This window comes from Juglans microcarpa x Juglans regia, chromosome 8S (assembly GCF_004785595.1).
Source record: "Juglans microcarpa x Juglans regia isolate MS1-56 chromosome 8S, Jm3101_v1.0, whole genome shotgun sequence".
Classification (NCBI taxonomy): Eukaryota; Viridiplantae; Streptophyta; class Magnoliopsida; order Fagales; family Juglandaceae; genus Juglans; species Juglans microcarpa x Juglans regia.
The window spans coordinates 5,921,576-5,947,296 of NC_054609.1; the positions used below are offsets into that span (position 1 = coordinate 5,921,576).

The 25,721-nt window shown below is 35.5% G+C and overlaps 2 protein-coding genes across 2 annotated transcripts; both read right to left on the reverse strand.

Annotated features, from left to right (window-relative positions):
- Positions 1-1,043: 1,043 nt before the first annotated feature.
- On the reverse strand, positions 1,044-3,935 carry LOC121244931 (succinate dehydrogenase subunit 5, mitochondrial-like). Its single transcript, XM_041143179.1, has 4 exons — positions 3,620-3,935; positions 2,465-2,775; positions 2,195-2,380; positions 1,044-1,294 (listed from the first exon to the last, which is right to left on the reverse strand). Exons 1-4 carry the CDS (start codon positions 3,807-3,809, stop codon positions 1,238-1,240), a joined length of 744 nt encoding a protein of 247 aa, XP_040999113.1. The 5' UTR covers positions 3,810-3,935; the 3' UTR covers positions 1,044-1,237.
- Positions 3,936-20,360: 16,425 nt separating this feature from the next.
- On the reverse strand, positions 20,361-25,721 carry LOC121244160 (co-chaperone protein p23-2). Its single transcript, XM_041142194.1, has 6 exons — positions 25,705-25,721; positions 24,971-25,154; positions 23,569-23,728; positions 21,518-21,549; positions 21,371-21,416; positions 20,361-20,395 (listed from the first exon to the last, which is right to left on the reverse strand). Exons 1-6 carry the CDS (start codon positions 25,719-25,721, stop codon positions 20,361-20,363), a joined length of 474 nt encoding a protein of 157 aa, XP_040998128.1.

Consider the following 25,721-nt stretch of genomic DNA (forward strand, 5'->3'; position numbering starts at 1 on the left):
TTTTAATATTATTTTTGTTTTGGAATTTAAAAAAGTTGAATTGTTTATTTTATTTTGTATTGAAAGTTGATAAAGTTGTAATGATTAGATAAGATGAGATAAGATAAGATGAGATGTTTTCTGAAAACAAACGAGACCGAAGTTATCAGGAGGAGCTGCTTCATCCACCGAGGATGTAGCACGAATTGGTCCCGACAAAGAACAAAGTTTTTTTTTATTTGTTTTTCATTTTTTTTCATTCATTTCTTTTATATTCTTAAATATTTCCCATAAAAAAAAAAAAAATTCACAATATCATTAAAAAGGAAAATGCTATTCACCATACTATCATCCCACTAAGTATGATGTGACATATTTATCACTACTATTAAATGATCATTTATTGCATGCTTCTTTATCATCTAATGGTGATAAATTTGTCACATATTACTTAGTATGATCAAAATATGATGAGAGTATAGTATATAGTATTACTCTATTAAAAAACACTTAATCACTAAGTAAAATATATATATATATATATATATATATATAGTTTTTTTTGCATCGGGACAAATTTTCGGGTGATTTAGCATTTCTGTATGAGGAGTCCTGAACTTAGTGATTGTGATTTGTGTGTAGGGTTACTAGGGCTTGTGCCACATAAATTGCGCTAACACGTTCTGGGGTTACCCTGTTCCAGCCCTAGTTTTCTGATCATACAAAGCCACATTACCAATGCTTTGTCGAAGACTGATAAACCCAACTTGTGCCAAAAGTAGCGTTGTTATTCAGTTTGTTGCACCAGGCAGCCAGAACACAGACCTTTTGTGATGCATTAAAGATGAAACACACATGTATATATTAAGGATAAATTGAACGTTTCAAACAATAGCAGAGCTAATCTCTCTCTCTCTCTCTCTCTCTCTCTCTCTCTCTCTCTCTCTCTCTCATGCACAAAATGTTTTGTAAGTTTTGACCAACTTTGTCAGCAGAAACAAAAATGGAAGAGGTCAGAGACATTTCTTTAGCAAGAGACAGAACTGAAAGCACCACCATTACAGTTTACAAACACGATGCCACATTGTTCCTTTCATTTTACTTGACAAACATAACTCAACTCTTATTTAACTGCCTCTAACCTCGACCATTAATGGCTTTTAAGGAGAGAATACAACACCAGCCTGTTTCCATTGTGAAAACATTATCCTAAACACATTTCTGGCAATTAACATTGAACTTCCCAAAAACTATGGGTCTAAGCTCTATGCTCAACATATGATCCAGAGAGTCCTGAAGTTCCAAGAACTGTGATCTGCCAAAAAAATAATAAAAAAGAAAACAATTTTGTTAGGATAAATCCAGATCACCAGGAAAACACTTGATTTTTGCCCATAATGAATGAGATAAATATTTGTTAACGAGAATATACACTCATTGCACGTAGGATATTTGCACTGCCACATCATAAAGATTCTGAAAGAGAAACTTCAGGGCTTATGCATAATTTATTTATGATAAGTAAACAAATATTATTGATCAAAGAATGAGCAAAATTACAAGTCATATGCCCTATCTAAGTAGGCTCATTAGTTATGCATAATTTATTCTATGGGTAATAGTTTTCTCAGATAAAGGGAAGGGGATGTTTAGAGGTTAAGTTTATAGTTATTCTTCAAACAGTCTGATCTTTAGCCACTAGTTCTCCTAGCTGGTCCACGTAGTAAGGAATCCATTTCACATATACTACAGGTCAGCAAAGGACTATAATTTAAGATTACAATGGCTTGACTAGAGCTTTCATGCGCATTTTTGTATCTGTTTCTCAAAAATCACAAAGATACATATATTTGTATATTTTGGAAATTACAAACTAGGCCAGATGCTGAAGGTATGAAGCTTCTGATGGCATACTGCACCATTAAATAAGTTCCATAGGTATGCAAGTCCAGAGACTATGGCGGACATTCTGACTAAAAGAGCTCAGTAAGCTCTAAAAGGTCAAGGGTGAAAACATTTGCCACAGTAAGAATCTTTTGCATCTGGTGCTTCGTTAAGAAAAAGGGAAATTTTTTAAGTCAAAGTAGCACACCGGTCCCCTAGAATTTCTAAAACTGATTTCGTTCTTAACCCTGTTACATTCATAGAGTCTATGGTGGACATCAACTAAAAGAGTTCAGCAAGGCTCTAAAAGGCTGAGGGTGAAAGTTATTACCTTTCCCCACTCAGAATCAAGTCCACTGCATCTCATCTTTAAATGTATCATCTTTGTTCCCAACTCTGTCTCCACTTTCTTCCGCAAATAGGTCTCATTGGGCCCAAATGCATCCAAATAGGTGGTGTAGCGATTGTAAACTGTTTGAAGCGCATTCTTAAGCTCATCTGACAAGGGCTTTACATCCTACAGAAGATTTGAGATCATCAAACTACAAGAACAGGACAGACAGAAGAATAGCAGGTCAATTGTGTATACAGCTTACAATACCTCACCACTCAGTCCAATTGAGTCATCAATTTCCATCTTCAAAGTTACAAGAATACCACCAAATTCCTCAACTGCTTCGGCCGCACGGAAAACATTTTCCACGACCTCCTTGCCAGCTGTGTCATCAGTGCTTTTAGACAATGCAGCCTTCACATCATGGACGACAGAGTTGGGAAGCTCATCCCAACTGGCAGCCAATAAATCCTTGAAGACACCGTGAAGCTCAGGGTCTTTTATGACTGGCATATGACTTACATCTTCACTATAGAACCGCTTGCTTCTGATGGCTATCGAAACAGAAGACAAGCAACCTGTGGATTTGCCCTATGAGTAACAAGTTCAGAACGTAAAATGCATGTCAACGTTATAACAATCAAATAATATGCCTATTGAGACCAACTAAAAGCTAACTTACTTTGCCAACTGTGGGAACATACCGCCGCTCAGATGTCCACATGCTGTATAGAGCATACAAGCAACACTAAGACCAAATTACTCACATCTCATTAAACTCTGCATAAATAATTTTTTGATGGGTATACTACGCATAAAGTATTGTCCTAACAGCCCAAAGAATACAAACTATAACCATTCATCGAGCAATTTTCGTCACAGAATATGAGTACTATAAACTCTCGGCCAAGTTAATTCCACGGAACTTTCACAGGGCATGTCTCAGCACTTGCCTATGATTACATGCACTGGAGAACTTTTATGGTACACTCTTCACATAGAAATGTGCACACGTGCCCACAGACGAAAATATATAGTGTCACACTCTTATTGCAAGCCTTCTGTAGCTCTTGCGATTTCTGGAAAAAATAATTCTTTTTCTGGTTTGAGGAGCAACTTCTTGCAGCTCCACAAGCTACCACACAAATAAAACCGGGCACCTGACTGAGCCGCCGTTCAGTAAGGAGACCAGTAACGGTCATTAACGAGCTTGAAGAATGAAAAATGAACCAACCGAAACGGTAACAAAATCACAGGAAACGGAAGCGAAGAAGAACGAGATCCGATTCATTCGGCAGGCCGCGCAATCCTAGGGCAAACTTTGTAATTTAAATAACCGATTTCAGCCGGGACAAAAAAAATTCAAAAAGTCGGACATGATTCTTCATAGGGGAAAGTAAAAATCAAGAATGATAAAAGTACCGGAGCGGGGAAGGTTGAGAGAGCCGCAGGGAGACGGAGATGTGAGACTGAAGAGGCTTCGAGTAGCTTCGTGGGTGTAGAGGTGGTGGCGGCGGCGGCGGAGGAGCAAGGTGTGGGTGACGGAGGTGACACAGTAAGATCTGGAGCAAAGCGACCGGTATAGCGATCTCAGAGCCAACGTCTTATCCATTTTTAGCTCTCTCACTCTGAAGAAGAAGGAGAAGAAGATGACGGACAAGAAGGGAGAGAAGAAATAGCAAAGCGCGAAGTGACAGAACGCAGAGAGCTTTGTGTCTTTCGTTAATCGTGCCGAGCGTAAAGAGCGCTAGGGTGTGTTTGAAAGTTGAAGTGAGTTGAGTTGAGTTGAGTTGTGATGATAAAATATTGTTAGAATATTATTTTTTAATATTATTATTATTTTAAAATTTGAAAAAGTTAAATTATTTATTATATTTTATGTTGAAATTTAAAAAAATTGTAATAATGAGTTGAGATGAGTTTGGTAACCAAATGTACCCTTAAGCGTGTCTTTCGTAAATGTTTTCTATGGTTCCGTTTGGAACATAAATTCATCTCAACTCATCATTATAACTTTTTTAAATTTTAACATAAAATATAATAAACAATTCAACTTTTACAAATTTTAAAATAATAATAATATTAAAAAATAATATTCTAATAATATTTTATCATTTCAACTCAACTCACTTCAACATCTAAACACAACCTATATTTCTTTTAAGGAAAATACTAGATCTTTCGCTGGGTCTAGAAAGTATATTTCTACGTATTTTTTTAAGTTTTTTTTTAAATTATTTTAATAATTTTAAATATTTTAAAAAAATAAAAAATATTATAATATTATTAAAAAATATTTTCTTAATCATGAAGTAAAATAAAAAATTATATTCGTGATTAAGGAAATATTTTTTAATGATTTTTTTTACTTTTTAATTAAAAAATTATTTTTTAATGATATTTTAAATTTATTTTATTTTTTTAAAATATTAAAAAATTTATATAAAAAATAACTTAAAAAAAATATATGTAAAACAATACAACACCCCCAGCAGGCGCCCCGATGGGGTTGTAACATTGTCCTTTTTTTAATGCTGTATCTTAATTTTTATTTATTTATTTATTATTTCATAATATAATATTAAATAATTAAAAATTATTTATTATATTTCATTTATAAATCTATAATTTAATATCATAGAGAATAAAGAAATGATCAATAAATTTACTCTTCTTTTAAAAGAGAGATGCGCTTTATTCATATCAATCTTACTTGGAACCATTATTTATTAAAAAAATAAAATAATAAAAAGAATTTAATTTTTGTTTTATATTTTTAAAAGTTATTTTTACTTTAAATATATATTTTTAACTTTTCAATAAACTATGTGTCACATCAATAGAACTATAGACGACACAACAACAATCCTTTTCTTTTGATAAATATTTTCTATATTTTTTTATTCAATAGAGTTTTCTCTAAAGGAAAAGTCTATTTACACTCGGGAGGGATAACCAAGCGTACGCGAGCTTCCACGTGAACAAATGAAATGCTACGATTTCATATGCAAGCTCAACTTGTCACATATAAGCATATTCCCTTCCCTTTATTACAGAAACAAAGCAAGCAGTAAATGATCTCTTTTGCTTCCCCATCCACAATAAAAGCTTCATTTTGGCGAGGGTGAATCTGTTTCCCACAAGCCATGAAATCAGGTTCTGCTTCTCAACTTTATCATCACATCTTCTCCAATGGGAAACAAATTGGCTAACAGAAACTTGTCCATTCATAAACTCCAATGGAAAAATGTCTCAATCACCAAAGAGAAAAGGAAAACAAAATAGAAATGAAAAAAAATTCAAAATACTGGCATAAATTCGTTATAAATATGTGATTATTCCTACACTAGATATGGATGAAGTCAATTTAGCAGCCAAAAAAGATGGTATAAAATAAAAGAAACTCAGATTCTTTCCCTCACAATAAAAGATACGAATCCCCCTCCCCTTTTCTTGAGATTTCAACTTGCAAATTGGGTAACTCATATTTAGAAATTGCTAGAAAAGTTCATGCTCATTAAACATATAGGACGAATTTTAAGATTCTGCACAAGTTGAGAAAACATGAGTGGATCGTCTTTTCTGAGTGATGGCCTATGTCCTTGATTTCCTGGATCAGTTCGGTACAATCTCCTTGTACGGCTGTAAGTGTAGATGGTTGGGTTTGGTTTCCTGGATCAGTTCTTCGATTTGGCTGGATGTACACAGAATTTCATATGCTTGTACAGGTATATAGGAGTTGGATGTGGTTTCCTAGATTTCATTTCGACATTTCTCTTGCATATTGTTTTTTTTTTTTTAATACACGTCAGTCGATTCTCCCCGTGTACCCAATCTCGTGTACCTGTAGAAGAATTATTCTCTGAATTGGAGCTTTCCTCCCCAATATTTAAAATATTATCTTGTATTTTTTTAATCACGTGAAAATTATATATTTTTTTAATCAAGGAATACATGATAACTTTTTAAAATTAGCTTTAAAAAAATAATAAACAAATTTGACATAAACCTTTTATAAAACAATAAATTCATTAGAATAAAGTAATTTTTTTAATAATAGAATCTTTAATTTTTAAAAAAGGTTTGAGCAAGGCTCATATATTTTGAATCCGTACAAATTATTAATCTTTAAAAAAATAGGTACATGTTAGGTACTCAATAGAATTATTCCTAAATTTCGTTTGAATTCAAAACCCACCTCAACTCATCTTATCTTATCATTATAACTTTTTTAAATTTCTATACAAAATATAATAAACAATTCAACTTTTCAAATCCCAAAACAATTTTTTCAAATTTCTATATAAAAAATAATAAACAATTCAATTTTATTCTACTATTCACAACCATCTCAACTCATCTCTGAATCCAAACCACTTCTTAAAGAGTCGTGCTACTAATCTCATTGGGAGCCTGCGTGTGCGCGAAGAGGGTGTTTAGGTCTCTTTTCTATAATTTTGTTCAAATGCCAAAAATACCCCTTACATCATCTACCCTCCTGACGGGCAAAACTCCTCTCTCATTCTTATCTCTCTTCCAGACCAGAACACAGGCCCAGAGTAAATATTTTGAGGGTGTGCATATGCCAAGTCCTACAAGGGATGTCTACTGAAGTTTATAACTGGTTTTGGGGTAAAATGTATAAATGACTATAACATTTTCTTGAGCTGTGATTAATTGGTCCTTTGGTAGAGAATCCAAAAGCACAAGATATAGAACTGGTATTACCAACTATAATCCTAACTTTGGAGGCAGATATCCCTAAGCTAATGTAAAACAAACAATCTTGATTCCTAACATTATTAAGAAGAACCACCCATGACCATTTTGGAATGTACATAAGAAGTAAGATTTCAAAACTATCCCTTCAATCAAATCCTTTTTTCCAGTCCCATAGCTTTAGGAAGCAAGCACAGAAGGAAAATTACAAAAACTGAAAACAGAATGAGACAGAAAAAAACCCATAATTTGGGTAAAGACAACAAATCAAACAAATAATAATCCAGGCAAACTGAAAAAGCAACCGATCAAAGAATTGGGTTTCCTAAAAATCGAGAAGATAAGGACTTTTGGCACCAAAAAAAAAAAAAAATTACAAAAACACAAGTAATAAAATAAACAAACTAAAACACATTGATTAAATAAACACCCATTAAAAAAGAGAGAGATATATATGAAATTTATTCAAAGCCAAAGAAAAAAAAAAAAAAAAAACCTGAAACTTGTCCAACCCAATTACATGGCTTAATGCAGCACTAAATTGAGGATTGCGTAGAGCACCAGAGCTGTGGTTGATAAAGCCTTATACGCTAGGGCTTCAATGGATTTCGAGGGATGGGGTTAACGTTTCGAAGATTCTGTTGAGGGGGAGGGGGAAGGGGAGCCAAGTCTAGAAGGGGGAGAGCTTCGTTTCTAAGATGAATGAAACTGTTCGAACCGTTTTACTTCGTTCGCACAAATGCCCCAACAGGGGACTACATCTAGAATAATTCTTACTCTTATTATAAATATGAAAAGGCTGCGGGTGAATTTTTGGTTTTCTCCAACCTAATTTAATGGCCGGTTTGGTTATATAAAACTAAACTATTTTTATCTCATATCATATAATCATTACAACTTTTCTATTTTTCAGACAAAATATATTAAACAATTCAACTTTCTCAAATCCTAAGACAAAAATAATATTATAATAATATTTTATTTAACTTTTAACAAAATATCTCATCTCATTTCATCTAAAGTGCATAATCAAATGAGGCCTAAAAGAAAGTTGTCTTTTTTTATTTTATTGGGCTTGATTTTGCTAAGCTGAGTCTAATTAGGCCATTAAGATCTCTAGACCTACGTCGGGCCATGTTCTCTAAGGCTTCGTTTGGATTCTTAACTCCTTTTAACTCATCTTAACTCATCATTACAATTTTTTTAAAATTTTAACACAAAATATAATAAATAATTCAACTTTTTTAAATTCCAAAATAATAATAATATTAAAAAATAATATTCTAACAATATTTTATCATCTCAACTCAACTCAACTCACTTCAACATCCAAACACAACCTAAGTATTTTTTTTCAGACTACAGTCTTCGCATATGCAAAACACGCGCACTCCCTTTAAAAAAAAAATAAATCTTAGATTCACATAAAAAAATTGAAGTATGCGAAACTTACACACCTAAGACTGTATTTAGCATTACTTTTAATTTTTGCTATCATTGCTTCGCCGCATCACACTTGGAACCTCAAACACCATATCATGAAAGCAAAAATGATATACCTATAATATTTTGTACAATACATTATATAACAATATGTTAAATGAAGAGTATTTTTATAAAATTATATTATTTAAGATTTTAACACAAGGATTTTCCGGTGTTTTAAGAAACTGGTGGGATAAACACCTAACCAGAGATGCTAAGGAAACCATTCAGAATGCTGTCAAGCGTAATGATGAAGGGTTCCCGATTTTTGATGAAACCATTGGATCTGCTCAATCTGATGAAGTTAATACTTTGATTTATACAATTTTAAAGCATTTTATTGGCACACCATCTGATATAACCAGTCGTATCAACGACCAGTTAAATAATCTTAGATGTCATCAGATGTCTGATTATAGATGGTACCAAGATGTTTTTATTTCCAAAGTAATGCTTCGTGATGATAGCCAGAAGCCTTACTGGAAGGAGAAATTTATTGATGGTTTGCCTCGCTTATTTGCCTATAAAGTGAAGGATGAACTTACTGTGTTTTGAGGGTTCTGGTTCTTAACGACCCAGAAGCTTCTTTAGCTTAAGAAGATATTCTTCTTTGAGCTCAGGATTTGTAATTTGAGAAATCAAGGTTAGTAATAAATTCTCTTGTTCTCGCTGTCTTGGTATCAGAGCCAATCTGGTATCTAATTGTTGTGAATTGCTTCTTCTTTGTTGAACTTATTTTGTTTTCTGACAACCCCCACCCGGAGTTTCTACTTTGGTTGGTTCAGGATCATCTTTCGACAAGTAGGTGAGGTACCTGGTAAGTCCCGTGTTAAGCCGAGGTTGGCGTTTAGGGCAGATATAGGTGCAAACCCGAGGGCCGAGAGTGGTAAGTTCGCAGACCCCTGAGATGCGACGGTCGGTGTTGTCCTAGGACAAAATGAGTTGGATAAATAGATCCAATTCAACAATTAATTCCAGGTCGGCTATGCCGCCTGACATTGTGAATGAGGAAGACTGTGCTTTTGAAGCAGTTGAGTCTTCTGCTTTGGGATTATGGAAGATTCCAAATCTAGATGTTAATAAGCTCTATCGGACCAACTGGTTTGAAAGAACTTTGCACACACGAAATTGCGTGCGTACTATTGAACAAACTTATGCTATATCTAAATCCCAAGAAAAATGTTACCTGTTCCCAAAAGAACAAATGGCTAAGTTTTTCCAGGAAGGATTTAGATACATACATATTGGATCTGTCCAAATTGCTGCCAAACCTTTAACAAGGAGAGGCATCGATGCATCCGTTCTTTTCTGTCTAAGGGATGCCAGATTCAATCATTTTGAAACAAGTATTCTCGGAATGATCCAATCGTCTTTAACGAACGGACCAGTCCATTTTAATTGTTATCCTGATTTAACTCTTGCTATTGATGATAATCATATTTCAAAATGTTTAACTTGAAATATTTTGACCTCTGGTTATGATATGCTTGAAGGGAGTAAACCCCTCACTTTGATTTACAGGATTTATTATCGTCTTTTAAAAACGAATTTAAATCCTAGAGCAATTGCAAAACCCATCCAGGGAAAAACTCTACTGATCCAGAGTTCCACCCCAGATGCGGAAGTTTCTACCCCAAGAATGATTTTTTGGAAAGATATAACTCTTCCCAAAGAATGGATCTTGGAAGATGAAGTTCCTCCAATCGCTATCCCTCGAAACCCTGTTGATAGTTATCCAAGTAACATTCAACAGTATTTGGATGGAACCATTAAAATTAGTTTTGATCAGAATAGATCTCCAGGGCTAAGAAGAAATTCTTATGCTGGATCTAGTTCTTCTTTTGAAGGGTCAGAAATTCCAGTAAGAAGAGACCAAAATCTCAAACAATTTCTGGAAGATTCTGTTAAAACTACCCAACCTGTTAATCCTGCTTTAAAATTAAAAGGACTCTCTACGTCCTCTCAAGTTACTTCTGCTTTTTACTCAGCACAGGGTGCTGGTTCCTCTAAAGACCAGCCTATTCATAATGAAGCTGATAAAGAAGAGGAATCTTCTGAATCACCCACAACTTCAGAGATGGTAGCTCCTGTTGCTCCTCAGATTCATCACAGTTTAACTGTGTTGAATAAACCATTTGTGTTTAATCTTGTTTATCTTTTTGAAGAATACAAACTTTCAAAAAATAATGCTAGACGAAAAGCCTATCATGCAAAGTATTCTGAAAAAGAAAAGCAACGTGTTAAACGGAAATGGAAAGAAGAAATGAATAAGCAGCAACAGCATATTCTTTTCTTTGATTTTGTTGAAAATATTTACGTTTCAAACAATACTTTGAACGTTGTTAAAACTGATTTTGTCCAGGAAGAAGGTAAGATGGTAGTTCAGTCAAGCCATCCACCTTTGGAGACTGTCCTCATCACCCACAAGGGAGTTGAGATATCTGCTTCACCTTTCAAAATCTCGGAAACTGTTTCCAGAGATCCTGAGAAGGACAAGATTCTCAAAGAAACAAAAAATGTTATTTCTCAAAATAACTTTGTGAATCTTGCTCTTCATACGATCGGACAACAGTTAGATCGGATTGAAGAAAAGGTTGAAAAACCTGATCCTATTCCTTTGGTTTCAAATACAGATCAACCAAAGAAAATAATTGAAAAACCCTTGATTATCTTACCAGAAAGTCGAGCCAAAATTCATTTTAAAAATCCTCAGGCACAGACTTTAGATAAGATTGATCAAATGCTTAAAGATCTGAAAAAAGAACAGCCTTCTACTAGTGCTTTGTCTAACAAAGAAATAGAAGAAGAAGTTCTAGTTGATACTACAGACGAGTCCTCTACCGATCACTCTTCTGAAGAAAAGGATCTTGATTTATTTGAAAACAATTTTCAAGATATTGTTTTAAAACCTGAAATCGCCACATTTTCTTCAAAAGGACCCAAACCAATGAGTCTGACGAAGAATTGGTATTCCAGGCCTACTCCTCTTGATTTACAATTTGAAGAAAAAGTTTTTCAAAGCCAATCTTCTTACTCTGCTGACAAGGTTTACAAATGGAATATTGATGGTTTCTCAGAACAAGAGATCATGAATACTATGAGTAAAATGTCCCTTGTAGCAAATGCTTATGTGAATAATAATATCAGACAGCCTGATATTGTTAAGATTTTAACACAAGAATTTTCCGGTGTTTTAAGAAACTGGTGGGATAAACACCTAACCAGAGATGCTAAGGAAACCATTCAGAACGCTGTCAAGCGTAATGATGAAGGGTTCCCGATTTTTGATGAAACCATTAGATCTGCTCAATCTGATGGAGTTAATACTTTGATTTATACAATTTTAAAACATTTTATTGGCACACCATCTGAAATAACCAGTCGTATCAGCGACCAGTTAAATAATCTTAAATGTCATCAGATGTCTGATTATAGATGGTACCAAGATGTTTTTATTTCCAAAGTAATGCTTCGTGATGATAGCCAGAAGCCTTACTGGAAGGAGAAATTTATTGATGGTTTACCTCGCTTATTTGCCTATAAAGTGAAGGATGAACTTACTATTGCTGGGTCTCTTAATTATGATACATACACCTATGGTGATATATGTGCTGTAATAAAGAAACTTGGTATTAGTATGTGTAATGATCAAAGGATGCTCCGAGAGCAGATGAGAAATAGTAAGAAAGCTAAATACGATATGGGAACATTTTGTGAACAATTTGGACTTCCTGCTATAGCTCCCTCTAAAAGGAGACACAAGTTTTCTAAACCTCATGGTGGTATCAGCAGAAAACCCCATGATGAATTTTACAAGAAAACTTATAAAAAACCATTTTCTAAGCCATTTTCTAAGAAAAAGAAATCTAAAGATTCTTCTCAAGGAAAATGTTATATCTGTGGCAATCCAGGGCATTTTGCTAATAAATGTCCCCAGAAAGCCAAAAAAGATAAAAAATTCAAAAAGAAGCTTAATCAGTTGAATATTGATAACAATGATAAAGAAGAACTATTTCGACTCCTAGAAATAGCTTCGTCTTCATCATCTGATATCCTCGAGTTCAGTTCAAGTGATTCAGAATATCACTCAGAAACTGAATTTCTAGATTCTACTGGTCCTAAGCTAGGTTGCAATTGTAATGATACTTGTTGTCAGACTAAAGGGAAGACAATTCATACTCTGACCAAGTCTGAAGAACAAGAGAATTTATTGCTAACCTTGATTTCTCAAATTACAAATCCTGAGCTCAAAGAAGAATATCTTCTTAAGCTAAAGAAGCTTCTGGGTCGTCAAGAACCAGAACCCTCAAAACACAGGATTAATTTTCAAGAAACCTTGGAAAGATTTCAAAAGAAAAAACCCAAGGAAATTTCTACTAATGATTTGCAACACGAAATAAATCTTGTTAAAAAAGAAATCGTTGAACTTAGATCTGAGGTTAACAACCTTAAATCTGAAAATGAGATTTTAAAACAAGAATTTCTAGTGTTCAAAATTGATAAACAACTTGATCAGGACATCCCTTCTGATAATGAGCAAACGAACGACTCTGGTTCTAGCCAACATGAGTTAGCTGCTGATAACCAGATTTGTTTAATCCATCATACCATTCCTCCAAAATGGTTTTCAAGGGTTACCATTGTGGTTGTCCATGATTTTCAATTCTCTGTTGTTGCTATGATTGATTCCGGATCAGACCTGAATTGTATTCAGGAAGGACTCATTCCTAGCAAGTATTTTGAAAAATCTTCTGAGAGATTGTTTTCTGCAAATGGATCTCAGATGAAAATTACTTTTGAGCTAAATAACGCTCATGTTTGTCAAAATAATGTTTGCTTTAAAATCCCTTCTGTTTTAGTCAAAAACATGTCTGACAAAGTGATTTTAGGCATTCCTTTTATTTCTGCTTTATATCATTTTTTGACTGAAAAAGATGGTATTACTACCGACCCTTTTGGTCAAAAAGTCAAATTCAAATTTGCATCTCGTCAAGAGATTGATCAAGATATAGGTTTGAAATCTTTACTTTTTGCAAAACAAAAACATCTCAATTTCCTTAAACAGGAAATAAGATACAAAAAGATTTCTGAACAATTATCTTCGCCCATTCTGATTTCAAAAATTGATGATTTTAACAAACGTCTTGTTTTTTATGTTTGTTCTGATTTACCAAATGCTTTTTGGCATAGGAAGAAACACATCGTTTCTCTACCCTATATCAAAAATTTTGATGAACGCACAATCTCCACTAAAGCCAGATCAATTCAAATGAATAGTCAGACTTTAGAATTTTGCAAAAAGGAGATTATTGATTTAAAGAAAAAAGGCATAATTAGAGAGAGTAAGTCCCCTTGGTCTTGCCCAGCTTTTTATGTCCAAAAAAAGGCCGAACTAGAGAGAGGTACCCCTCGTCTAGTCATTAATTACAAACCTTTGAACAAAGTCTTACAGTGGATTAGGTACCCTATTCCCAACAAAAATGACTTAATTCATAGGTTGAGTGATGCTGTCGTCTTTTCCAAATTTGACCTCAAATCCGGGTTCTGGCAAATCCAGATAGCCGAGTCAGATAGGTATAAGACAGCCTTTGTTACTCCCTTTGGTCATTACGAATGGAATGTGATGCCATTCGGACTCAAAAATGCCCCTAGTGAATTCCAACATATCATGAACGACATTTTCAATTCGTTCACTGCTTTTACCATCGTCTACATAGATGATGTTTTTGTTTTTTCAAAATCTATTGATGAACATTGGAAACACTTAAATTCGTTTCTAGACATCATTAGACTCAATGGTCTTGTCGTTTCTGCCAGAAAGATCAAACTGTTCCAAACCAAGATCAGATTCCTTGGTTATGATATTTCTGAAGGAAAAATCAGGCCCATCCAAAGAGCCATCGATTTTGCCGACAAATTTCCTGATGTCATTCTTGACAAAAACCAGTTACAGAGATTTCTAGGATCTCTTAACTATGTTGCTGATTTCTACAAGGATATGAGGAAACAATGTCGTCCTTTGTTCAAAAGACTTCTTTCCAATCCTCCTCCTTGGACAGAAATTCATACTAAAATAGTGAGGAAAATCAAAGCACATGTCAAAACTCTGCCGTGCCTTGGTATCCCCACTTCTGATTCATTTAAAATAGTTGAAACAGATGCCTCAAAACTTGGTTATGGTGGCATTCTGAAACAATCTGTTTCACCAGGTTCTTCTGAACAAATTGTTCGATTGCATTCCGTAACCTGGAACCCTGCACAAGAGAAATATAGTACTATTAAACAAGAAATATTATCTATAGTACTATGTATTTCTAAATTTCAATCTGATTTGTTAAATAAGAAGTTTTTACTTCGCATTGATTGCATGAGTGCTAAATTTGTTTTAGAACAAGATGTTCAAAACATTGCATCAAAACATATTTTTGCACGATGGCAAGGCATATTAAGTGTTTTTGATTTTGATATTGAATACATCAAAGGCACTGATAATTCTATCCCTGATTTTCTTACCAGAGAATTCTTGCAGACACCCAACCATGAGCGTCAGCAAAAAGAAAGGAAAAGAGAAACAGAGAGCGAATCCCCCACCTCCAATACCCAGTATAAAACTCATCAAGAATGAGTCTGGATCATCCACTGTGCCCAGTGCTCCCTCAACAGCACTGGATATTGCCAATAGGTTCACACCTCTTGGTAAAATTGCGCAACCGTCGACCTTCGCGTCTACGGTTTCTACCCCTTTTGATCCATATGCGAAAGCAATTGCATCAAAAGGACCTACTTTGATTACTCCTCAGTTTTTCCTCCCAAAAGGAAATTCTATGTATATGAAGAAGCCATTTCTTACCCATCTGTTCCATATAGAACCCTGCCGTTCTAATTTTACAGATCCGTTTAAAATAGCCTCTTCCTATTTCCCCCCTAATTTCCACTGGATACCTGAAGATTCCTCAAAAAATCTCCAGTATTACTCCAGTATTTTAATTCTCACCAACTCTCTTATCATAAAACCCATTTATGATAAGAATGATTCCACCAAATTAATTTATCATAGTGCTTATATCCTCCGAGTCATCACAGAAGATGAATGGGGTACCAACCCATCCACTCTTAAAAGACTCCAAGACTCTGCACTAAGTTATAATTATTTTGATTACATAACTGCCTGGAGACGTTTCATGTTCTTTCAGGTACCTGATATGAGCCATTCATGGTTCATCAATTTTGATAAAAGATTCAAAGGAACTTTCCCTTACTGGTTCCTCCAATGGTGGGACCTATTTGGTTTAATTCCCCAGAATCTCCCTGAGCAGCTCGCCAGAGCTTTTACATTTTATCAACAATTTGCTGGTACAAAATTGAACTGGCATTCCCAGATGTTTCCTTATGAGCTCCATTTCTGCAAGACCTACAAACTACCATGGATCTTCAAATGGACTTATGAGAAAAATGCCAATATAATGGACCGAGCTTATTTCACAAAATGGTGGGATAGGTATGGTTATACTGAAAAAGTGATCAGCCAGATGATTAAGGATTTCCCTCAAGTCGCCCCTGATTTAGAAGACAAGAAGGAATTCCCTGCAATTAAATCTGGTTCAGCAATACCTGAATACCCTTTGGTAATTCAGGCCCCTGATTCTCCAACAGTTTCATCCAGAGGAAAAGCCACCAGCTCATCCTCGAAGAAATCTTCCAAGTCTGCCAAAGATAACATCCTCCGCAAACTTGGTAAAAAAGATCTGATAAAATTGTTGGAACAAAAACTGTCTAAGTCTACGAGTGATAATTCTGAAGAAAATTCGGAAGCATCCTCTGAGGCTTCATACAACAATATTTTTGGTCATGATTCAGAAGGCATTCCAAAGCTGGAAGATGATTGACTACTACTTGAGTTCAAAGAAGACCGACCATAGTCCTCTTTGAGTTAATTGACACTCTGAGTCTAAAGCAGCCGCCCATAGAGACAGCTGGAAGACACAGAATCGACCGAATCCTAATTTGTCGTCTTGCGCCAAAGTAGCCGTCCAAGGACAGCTAAGAAGACACAATGATGACACCCTGTGCCCCGTGCTTAAACAGTTACCCTACTGTTCACTCACGGATTAATTTACTGTTTTACTTTAATGATTGTAAACAGGAACTCCTTATTCTATAAAAGGAGAACCTCGTTCTAAGCTAAGGCAGAGCTCATTCCAGAACTCACTCGAGAGAAAACCCCTAATCCTTTCCACCTTGTTCTTGACTCTACTTAACCCTGATTTCTATAAGTGCAAATCTGCACTACCAATTGCCTGTAATTACTTTAAGCTTGTTAATTTTAATAAAGCTTATATGTTTATTACAATTATTTTTGCATACGCATACATGCATATGGTCGGTTTAACCGCCTATTTATTTTGTGCTTGCATAATTTAATTATTGTGCATTATACTCTGTCTCTTCCATTCCCTTCCTTCTCTTCTTCTTCAGTCAGGCTCCTCCCTTTCCTTCTTCTCGCTGTTTTATAATATAATTTTATAAAAATACTCTTCATTTAACATATTATTATATAATATATTGTACAAAATGTTGTAGAAAAATCATTTACCAAAGCAAAAATGAAACCATCCGAGGATTAGGAGCCACAGAGAAGGACAAAAGATACGGGTTATCATGACGGCCGAGGTGGAATCTAAAAGGGACTAACTAAGATAGGCAAATAAATTTCAACGAGAGAATTATTTTGTCTACACAAATCCTATAAAAATGATTTTACAGACTGATGTGTCAATCCATTTTCTTATAAATTGAATTTTTTAATTAACTACCGAGAGTATTAAGTTAGCATATACCTTACTGTCGCTAATATTTCATATTTTAAATGGATCATCCATCACTTCTCATCTCTACTTTTGTCTCCAAAGCTTGAACTTTTCCTCCCAAATTGTTTCCTGTGTCATCCATTTTCACTTTTTCATCTCCACACTTCATCATCAGCTCACAAAATCCCTTTGTTAGTGATGAGGAAGGTTACAAAGGGACTAATAAAGATAGGCAAACAATGAGAGAATTAATTTGTCTATGCAGAAATCCTACAAAAATGATTTTACGTGCTGATGTGTCAAATCAATTTTCTCATATGTTGAACTTTTTAGTTAACATTTTGCTAAGTTTGACAAAAGAGTTTATTTTTTGGATAAGTTTGACAGAAAGATTGAAGTGGAAATCCAATGAAATGTCTAGTTTTGGGAGTTGGCACAGACAATTTGTTAAAACTAGTTTGAAAATTATAAATATGAAACAAAAAACCTTGCGATTCTCTCTGTACACCTTGCGATTCCCATGGGTGAACAGTGAAGCGAGAAATCCTAACTCAACCAACCCATTGCCACCCCTCACCCATCATCAATCAATCGGAGTGTGATATCTCACCTCCATCACAGACGAGACTGGCAGACCCCGACGTCCTCGCTGAGGGCCGTCCGACGTCGATCCTTGTCAGCAAACTTAGTTTTCTCACTTCATCTCTGTCGAAGGTGTCGTACTGTCACCGTGCACTTTCAACTCCGCCACAGACTTGGACGATGGACTCCGATGAGTCCGTTGTGAGGCATCCAACATCGATCCTTTTCCGGCGACTGGGAGTATTTTGCTGTTTTTCCGTTACATCCTCCGTTACTTCACGTGACCTGAGCCTTTGCATTAGCCATCGTTACAGACGTGTTCGACGGACTTCTGCGACCCCATTGTGGGGTCTCCAACGCTGGTCATCCTCCGGTGACTAGAAGCTTCCGTTATCTCAGTTAAGGGGTTATGCTTTTACCAACCTAGTGTGCCTCTAGGCTTTGTTTTTCCCCACCTGATAACTCCAGACACTTTTGTGCACTGCTTCTACTCAACAGAATGATGCATTTCAGCATCGGATGCCCCTACATCTAAAGTCGAAGGGTTGATCAGTACGGGTTAGCTGGTGCGCTTTTGGGTGGAATCGAAGGCTTTTGAACTTTTGCCAGAATCATGGAGATCGTCATTAAAAATTGTGGAGAGAAGTAGAAGGGTGTGGAGATTTGTAGTGATGGGTCACAGTGGTCTAGAATGGTTGACGGCTACGATGGAAGCAATATTACAAGTGGGGAAAAATTTGGACTTCACAAAACACTTGCGCGAAGGCAACAGAACATTCATGGCTTAAAGATGCTCCAATAAGTATGGTAGGTTTTTAATTGTCACCGAATATGGTGGAGGAGGCCGGCGGAGTGTTGTAGCCATTCCTGAAGGGTATGAAGGTCTGGGTTGGGAGAAATTTGCTTTGGAGTTACGCAGAGCTACATATATGCTTTTTGCTGATGGGTCAAAGAAGGAAAACCAAAAGAAGAATGAGAATATCAACTTGGAAGTGAATCATAAAGACCCAAGTACATCCATGGTGGCAAGACGATCATATGCGGCAGCTCTGAAGACCGGTCATGATTCAGGGGTTCATAGTGAGGGGAATAATATAAGTGGTTTGCAGATCATGCCTTAGAACCAACCAACTTGTCGCGATGCATAATTCTTTAAAGGAGATGGAAACCCAACTTGTCGAATTGAAGGCAGCGATAGCTTTTTTGTCTACGAAAATAGACCTACTTTCAACTGAAGGCAATAGGGTTGTAAAGAATAAGATTAAGATAGACTCGAATCCTTTAAACTTAGATAAAGGAAAACGAAAAATCGGATTCGGCCTTGTTCCTATAACCAAATCTAGAAGAGTATGGCGGGTCAAAAGGAAGTATGGGTTATTTGAAGTGGGTACTATGTCGAGTATCGACGTAGAGACATTTGTAATATAATGTCATTCGCCTCAGGTGACTTCTGTACCCGAAGAAACTATGGCTCTTTCGTCGGAGTTGAAGGAAAATGGTGTCATACCATTGGTGAAAGGACCTGCCGAAGTTGCACATAAAGGATCACTAGAGGTTAAGGGACTTGATGTCATACCATTGAAGATAACTAATGGAGTTGCTAATGAGATACGAGATTTGAATATGGATTTGGCATTGGTGCCTTGTCTAGAGTCGAAAGTGCAGCTGGATATTGTGTCTGGGGATATTGTGGCTCCCTTGGTCTTTCTTCCTCCAATAGCAGATTAGATTCTGCCTAAAGTTAACGAGATTCAGCATTTCATGAGAATTTCACATAGAGGATGTGAAGACCAATTTAAAGAATTAATTACTACAATCAAGGCAAGCCACTCGCTTGAAACCAAATTAAGTTTCAACAAAAGCAGGGAGTTACAACGTCTTTTTTCGACAATTAACTACAACGCTAAGGGTGGTAGCTCAACTAAAGGGAAGTCGAAAGGAAGGGCATTGTGAAGACAGGAAACAAGGGGTTGGGGTGGGGTTTTTGGCAGAGTTTTAGTTCTACGGGAAACAAGGGGTTGGAGTCGGGCTTGGTGTATTTTGGATTGTTTTTCATAGGCTTTTTGGGTTATTAGGAGTTTTCTATTATGGGCAAGGTGTTCTCTTGTATATATCAATGTACTTGATTACTCCTTTTGATATATATATATATATATCTATATAATATTTTTACTTATAAAAAAAAAATTGTTAAAACTAGAAGAACCTAATGGTAGAAGTAGTGTGCAGTCAATATAAAACTATGATGTTAGGAAGTGAAAACTCTTCTTGTCAAGACATCATCTCTACTTCTAGGCTGCTAAGAAAATCAGAACACACACAATGAGCCCTTAGAACTCCATAAATTAGTTGTCGGATAAACCCCTCTCAGGCATTCAAGCATGCAAGCCAATCAAAGGTAAAAATCTGAAAATCGAAAGGTCTGACTGTTATTTGAGCATGAAGTTAACCCGATGTATACAAACCCAAGTCATGGCCGTAATTCTTCAACTGTTCCCTACTCCTATTTTTAAGAAGAGTGGTCGGAACATGAATAGCAGCTCCATGTTACTTGTAAGCTGTCACTATTGCTAGTTTCCTCTTGCCTTTTCCAAGTCGGGAAGATCTGTCAATACATTTATCTTCCATATCAGAACAGAGGAAAAAGAACATTGAAAAAAAAAACACAAATACCGTTAAAAGCAAAACAAAAAAGTGAAAAGATAACAAGACATGGACATTTAACAAAAATAGTGATAGCCAACACATTTATTATTAATACCCAATAATTTATGAAAAATATATGCACTCAATTAGCAGTGTCTTGAAATGCTAGTCAGGTTTCTACTTTCTCGGGAAAAAGGAGTGGGTGAAAGTTAAAAATGTAATCAACTGAGACAAAGGGCCTGTTTGGGATTGCGTTAGGGATCATAAAAAGTACTTAAATAGCCTCAAATGCTCTTTAATGATAAAATTACTTTTTAATCTAAAAAAACTTAAAAATACGTTTCATGAAAATCATCAAAATATTCGCTTTTCCGGATAATGCGGAACGTAGTTCCAATTTAAAAAAAAAAAAAAAAAAATTGTCAATGGGCAAAACTACCCATACAAATTTCAGATAATTACAGCTTTGCCCTATGATCTTATCGCAGGCATGACACTACCTCAAATGACATTTCTACATCAAAAAACACTTTTTTATATTGTTTCTAAATAAATGTAATATGTTTGAAAGTACTTTAGACATATGGTTACCAAATAGTAAAAAACTTTTTAATAGTAGAGCTTATTACTTAAGCTCTACAACTAAAACCCTAAAGCAAAAAGCTATATTACCCACCTAAATCCCAAACATGCACAAAGTGCTCGTACTTAATAGAAAGACTCATTCTCTTGCAACGATGTAGACAAAAAAATAACAAACATTTTAAAAAACATGCATTGCATAGTTTACAGATAAAATTTTAGAAATGCAAGGAAATTTTTTCTGTTCATATAATAAAAACTACAATGAGAACACATGGAATGTTGTACTGAATGGCATTCAGAATATCATTCAATGCATGATTCCTATAAAAGAGTGAAGTTTTACACTCACAAAGCATTCCTTCATCATCACTGCTTCCGTCATCTTGACCAATATACTGCATAATAACAAAATCCAAAGCACATGATTAGGTGACAAATTGTAAATTTATTAACAGCACTGCTCATTCTTTACAGTAAATAGCGGGAATCAAATTACCACAGCATTGTGATCATCAGAGGCCGAATCAGCTACAAAAGAACATAAAAAACTCAGCCTCAGATCAAGTAAACTACACAAGAAGTAAAATCTAATTTGACATTGATGCTGAACCATTAGTTTCAAGATAACTACAAAATAGCCTGGATGGCACTTATCCGCTAGAAATTTCCAGGCACTTGATACTCCACCTAGGGCTGAGCACTGACCAAGTTGGAGTCGGAGTCGGAATGCCATACCTCCGACTTTGTCGGAGGTCGAATTCGACCGCCGACTCCGCCTTGTGTATCCTCCGCTACAACTCTGACTCCGACTTGTCAGAGCGGAGTCAGATTTACAAAATCAACCAAGAAATCAACCCTAGCAGATGCCAAAAAAATCAACCCACAAAGTTACAAAATCAACCAAAAAATCTGGAATTAAGCATACAAAAAATCAACCCAAAAAATCTGGAAATCAGCATACAAAAAAAATCAATCAAGAAATTAAAATTATGAGTGAACGGAAGAGGCACTTAAGAACCAAGGTGCTGGAACCGACACTGATGACTCAATGGGCAGTGTGGCACGGCGATGACTCGATGGGCAGAGAGTGACGTTGATGAGAGTGAGTGACTTAGTGAGGTCGGATGGCGAGGGGAAGTCAATGGATGGCTGCACGGCGAGAGAAGAGAGAAAGAGGTGACAGATTGGGTGGGTAGAAGAAGGCGGCTCAGTCTAGTGTTTTGAGAAACTCGAGTGAAGTGAGAAACTGAAGAGTGAAGTGTGAGGGTGAGGTCGGGGGGGAGGGGGGTTAGAAACTTAACACCAAAGTCAAAACGATGCCCTTTTTGCTCTAAAAACTACGCCATTTTGCTTGAATGTGGGCTGGGTTGCTTTGTTTGGGCTTCTAAACCCATTTTTCCCCCTTAAAGGGCCTAAACCCTGTTTTAAGCTTTTTTTTTCTTTCACCCCTCTAAACCCTAAACTAAGCCCTTTTTTTAAACCCTAAATTTAATTTTAATCTTAATCTTTGTTTTAGCCCTAAATTTTTTTATTTATGGTTTTTATAATTATTAGTATTGATTATTAGTAAATATTAATTCACTAGTGTCTAATTACACGTTATCATACTATAGTGTCTAATTATATGTTATCATTCTATTTATAGTTCTTATAATTTTTTTCATCACTCAATTAAATTGTTAGTATTGATTATTAACAATTGCTATTTAAATCGACTTGTACTATAGTGTTTAAATATAATTTATTATACTAGTGTTATTATACATTAGTATTACAACTTATTAACTCATTATACTTGTACTATACTAGTGTCTAACTTATTTCTATTATAGACTTGTACTATAGTGTTTAATTACATGATCCTACATGTTATTATAATAGTGTCTAACTCATTTCTAACTTAATTATATACTACACGTTAGTATTACATGTTATTATACTAGTGTTATTATACATTAGTATTAAATGGTAGTAATACTATGATGTTCATTGTTTACATATACTAAACTATTATCATTCAATTTGGTCTATTTATATTATAGTATAAGTATATTATTTTATAATAATTAGCTCATACTACTTACTAGTATATTATTGAATTTAACTAACTAAATAAGTTCTAGTTATATAAAATATATCATTAATATATAGAAAAATACATATATTTTTATAACATATGTACAATATCAAAGTCGGAGTTGGATCGGAGCGGAGTCAGAGTCGGTCCAACGCCACCTCCGACTCAGACTCCGACATTTAGTCTAAAAAAAACTTTGACTCTAACTTGTCGGAGCCGGAGCAGAGTCGAAGTGGAGTCAGAGTCGGATTTTGGCTCAGCCCTAACTCCACCCAAGATAAGTCATGAATAAAATGCAAGTCATAATCCTCAGAAAGTAATAAAATGGAAGAAATCATCACACAAGTAAGCAGGAATCCCATCCATAATATGAATTCTCAAATCCAGGCCCAGTGTATAAACATTGTAAGGTACATGGAAAATGCTCACATGACAAAACCAAACAGATAGAAACTGTCATATGAACTTACAAGTTGACCCTTCCTCATCCTCATCACACCATTTGTTCCAATCAACCTTAAGGTAAGGAGCAGGTTTTTCTTCTGACTTTAATAGTCTTTCCCACCAACCTTTCTGCTCTTTCTGGATTGAGCATAGAATGTTCCTCAACCCAACTTGAGTTTTACAAACCTGCACCATAGAGTAAAAAATCAATGCACCTACAAACTTCCAATCATTCCAGAAGGTTAAGTTGAAATGAACTTGGAAGAACAGAATGAAAACTTGTCAAGAAACTCTTAAACCATTAACTTATCATTATTCTAAGTTGGGGGGAAAGGAACAGAAGAAATTTTGATGACCATAAGCAGATAATGGATCAGCTTAAAAGTTTCTTCCTCAATACTTTGTTCCTTTGGGTAATTGCTATAGACTTCAATGGTATTAAGTTTTCATGATTTCCTTGTATTTTCTTTTCCTTTTTCCAATTGTGTGCTTCTCCTATATACGTCCTGTGTACTTGGATTATGCCTTTGTTTTTTTTATCAATGAAGTAATCGTTAATTATCCCAAAAAAAGTATTCATAGCAAAAGTGATGCAATATAAACATCAGCTTAACACCTACTACATTTTTTAAATCCTTCACTGTTTGAACAATACCAGAAGAATGCTGCATTGCTTTTACATGCTTAAATGCTCCACTTAAACAATCGAGAAAAACCAAAAGCTAGTCTAACTGTGCTATTAAAAGGTAACAATCAACTCAATGTGGCTGCTTCATGGTAAAAGCATGGGTGGCAAGTGGTAGTGATGAGTTGCAACAGGATTGGTGGTTGAGGGGCAGTGGGGTACTAGGCACAGGAACCAAAAAGAGAAAGGAGGGTACAGCAGAAACAAAAGAGACAAGGATCGAAGGAGAGTTATCCTTGGTAGAAAAATAATGTTAAGATGATGCTTATCAGTGGGATGTGTGCAAGAACAAGTTTTTCAGTGGAACTGACAGCCTGGTGATCATTTGGATGTGATGAAAGTGATATATTTGTACCTAAATTTTGACAACAGCAAAGACAAATCAAAGTGTGAATTGAATCTTCCTTAACTATGGTATACAGAACTGGTTGGACAAGGCAGTTATATTAAATCAATATACTGCTCAAAATACAAACTTCAATATTCTACACACTTGAGCGGCTCCCGAGTCCTGACAACATGATTACCAAACATTATTTTAACTCAAGCATACACACAACAAACACCATGGGATGACAAAAAAGCTAATCGGCTTGGGACCATGCGTTATGAAGCAAAAGTCACTGGTTCTGATTTCTCCCTCCCCTTCCCATGTGAGCCAAACTCATCCAAGAAATAAAAAGATATGAAAATAATATACAAACGGGTAGGCCATATAAACTAAATATGAAGATTGGTCTCACCTCAGGCATTATTGGGCCATAAAGTTCCAAACTGAACACAAACAATTCACCTTGCAGCCCTTTAGCAGAGAAACTAAATAAGCCCTGCGGCTCACAGTTCACAGAAACCTCTTTTGCATCAGGTAGAGCAATGGTAAGATAAACCTTATCAGAACGTTGAGCCCAAAGAACCTCCGGACTGCGACTGCATTCATGAAAAATAAAGAACTTAATATTTCAATACCCTACAGAGAAGTGGTCTTTAGGAGGTGTTTTGAAAATTAAAAAAAACCACCACTTAATGGTCAGGACAGAAGGGAGTCATGCTACAGCCAAAATGTTTGTGACCACCATTGTAAACTATCTTTAGTGTCAGTTTGTGATTGTCACTGATATATGTATTTTTTCAATGTATGAAAGCTCAAAACCCCCGCATTGTGCTTAATTGTGCGCTGATAGTAATAGAGGTCCTTTGTTTTTTTGATCAGTAGTAATAGAGGTCCTTTGTTATGTCTGGTAGAGTCAGGACGAGTGACAAGGATAGTCACAGATAGGAGATAATACTACTAATATTGTTGTTTGATAACAAACATGGTTTTAGACACATTGAATACACCTTTCTAGAAGATGAACTTAACGTTAAAGTTCATGTAGTGGGTGCTTCCATGTAATAATTAATGAAGTTCCTATATGAGTAGCAGAAAGAAATGCTTGCATGAATTATATACTGTCAAATTGGTTTGAATGCCCTTTACCGAGGGTTTGCTTTCAT

Bases quoted from the DNA above. Each gene is read 5' to 3' on its own strand.
- LOC121244931 (XM_041143179.1), bottom strand. From the start codon at position 3,809: ATGGATAAGACGTTGGCTCTGAGATCGCTATACCGGTCGCTTTGCTCC. The intron at 2,776-3,619 runs GTACTTTTATCA...GCAAATCCACAG, and splicing joins TCTCAACCTTCCCCGCTCCG to GTTGCTTGTCTTCTGTTTCG. The intron at 2,381-2,464 runs GTATTGTAAGCT...AATCTTCTGTAG, and splicing joins CAATTGGACTGAGTGGTGAG to GATGTAAAGCCCTTGTCAGA.
- LOC121244160 (XM_041142194.1), bottom strand. The intron at 21,550-23,568 runs GTAAGTTCATAT...GTTCTTTTGTAG, and splicing joins GGATGAGGAAGGGTCAACTT to CTGATTCGGCCTCTGATGAT. The intron at 21,417-21,517 runs GTAATTTGATTC...GTTATTATGCAG, and splicing joins CTGATGATCACAATGCTGTG to TATATTGGTCAAGATGACGG.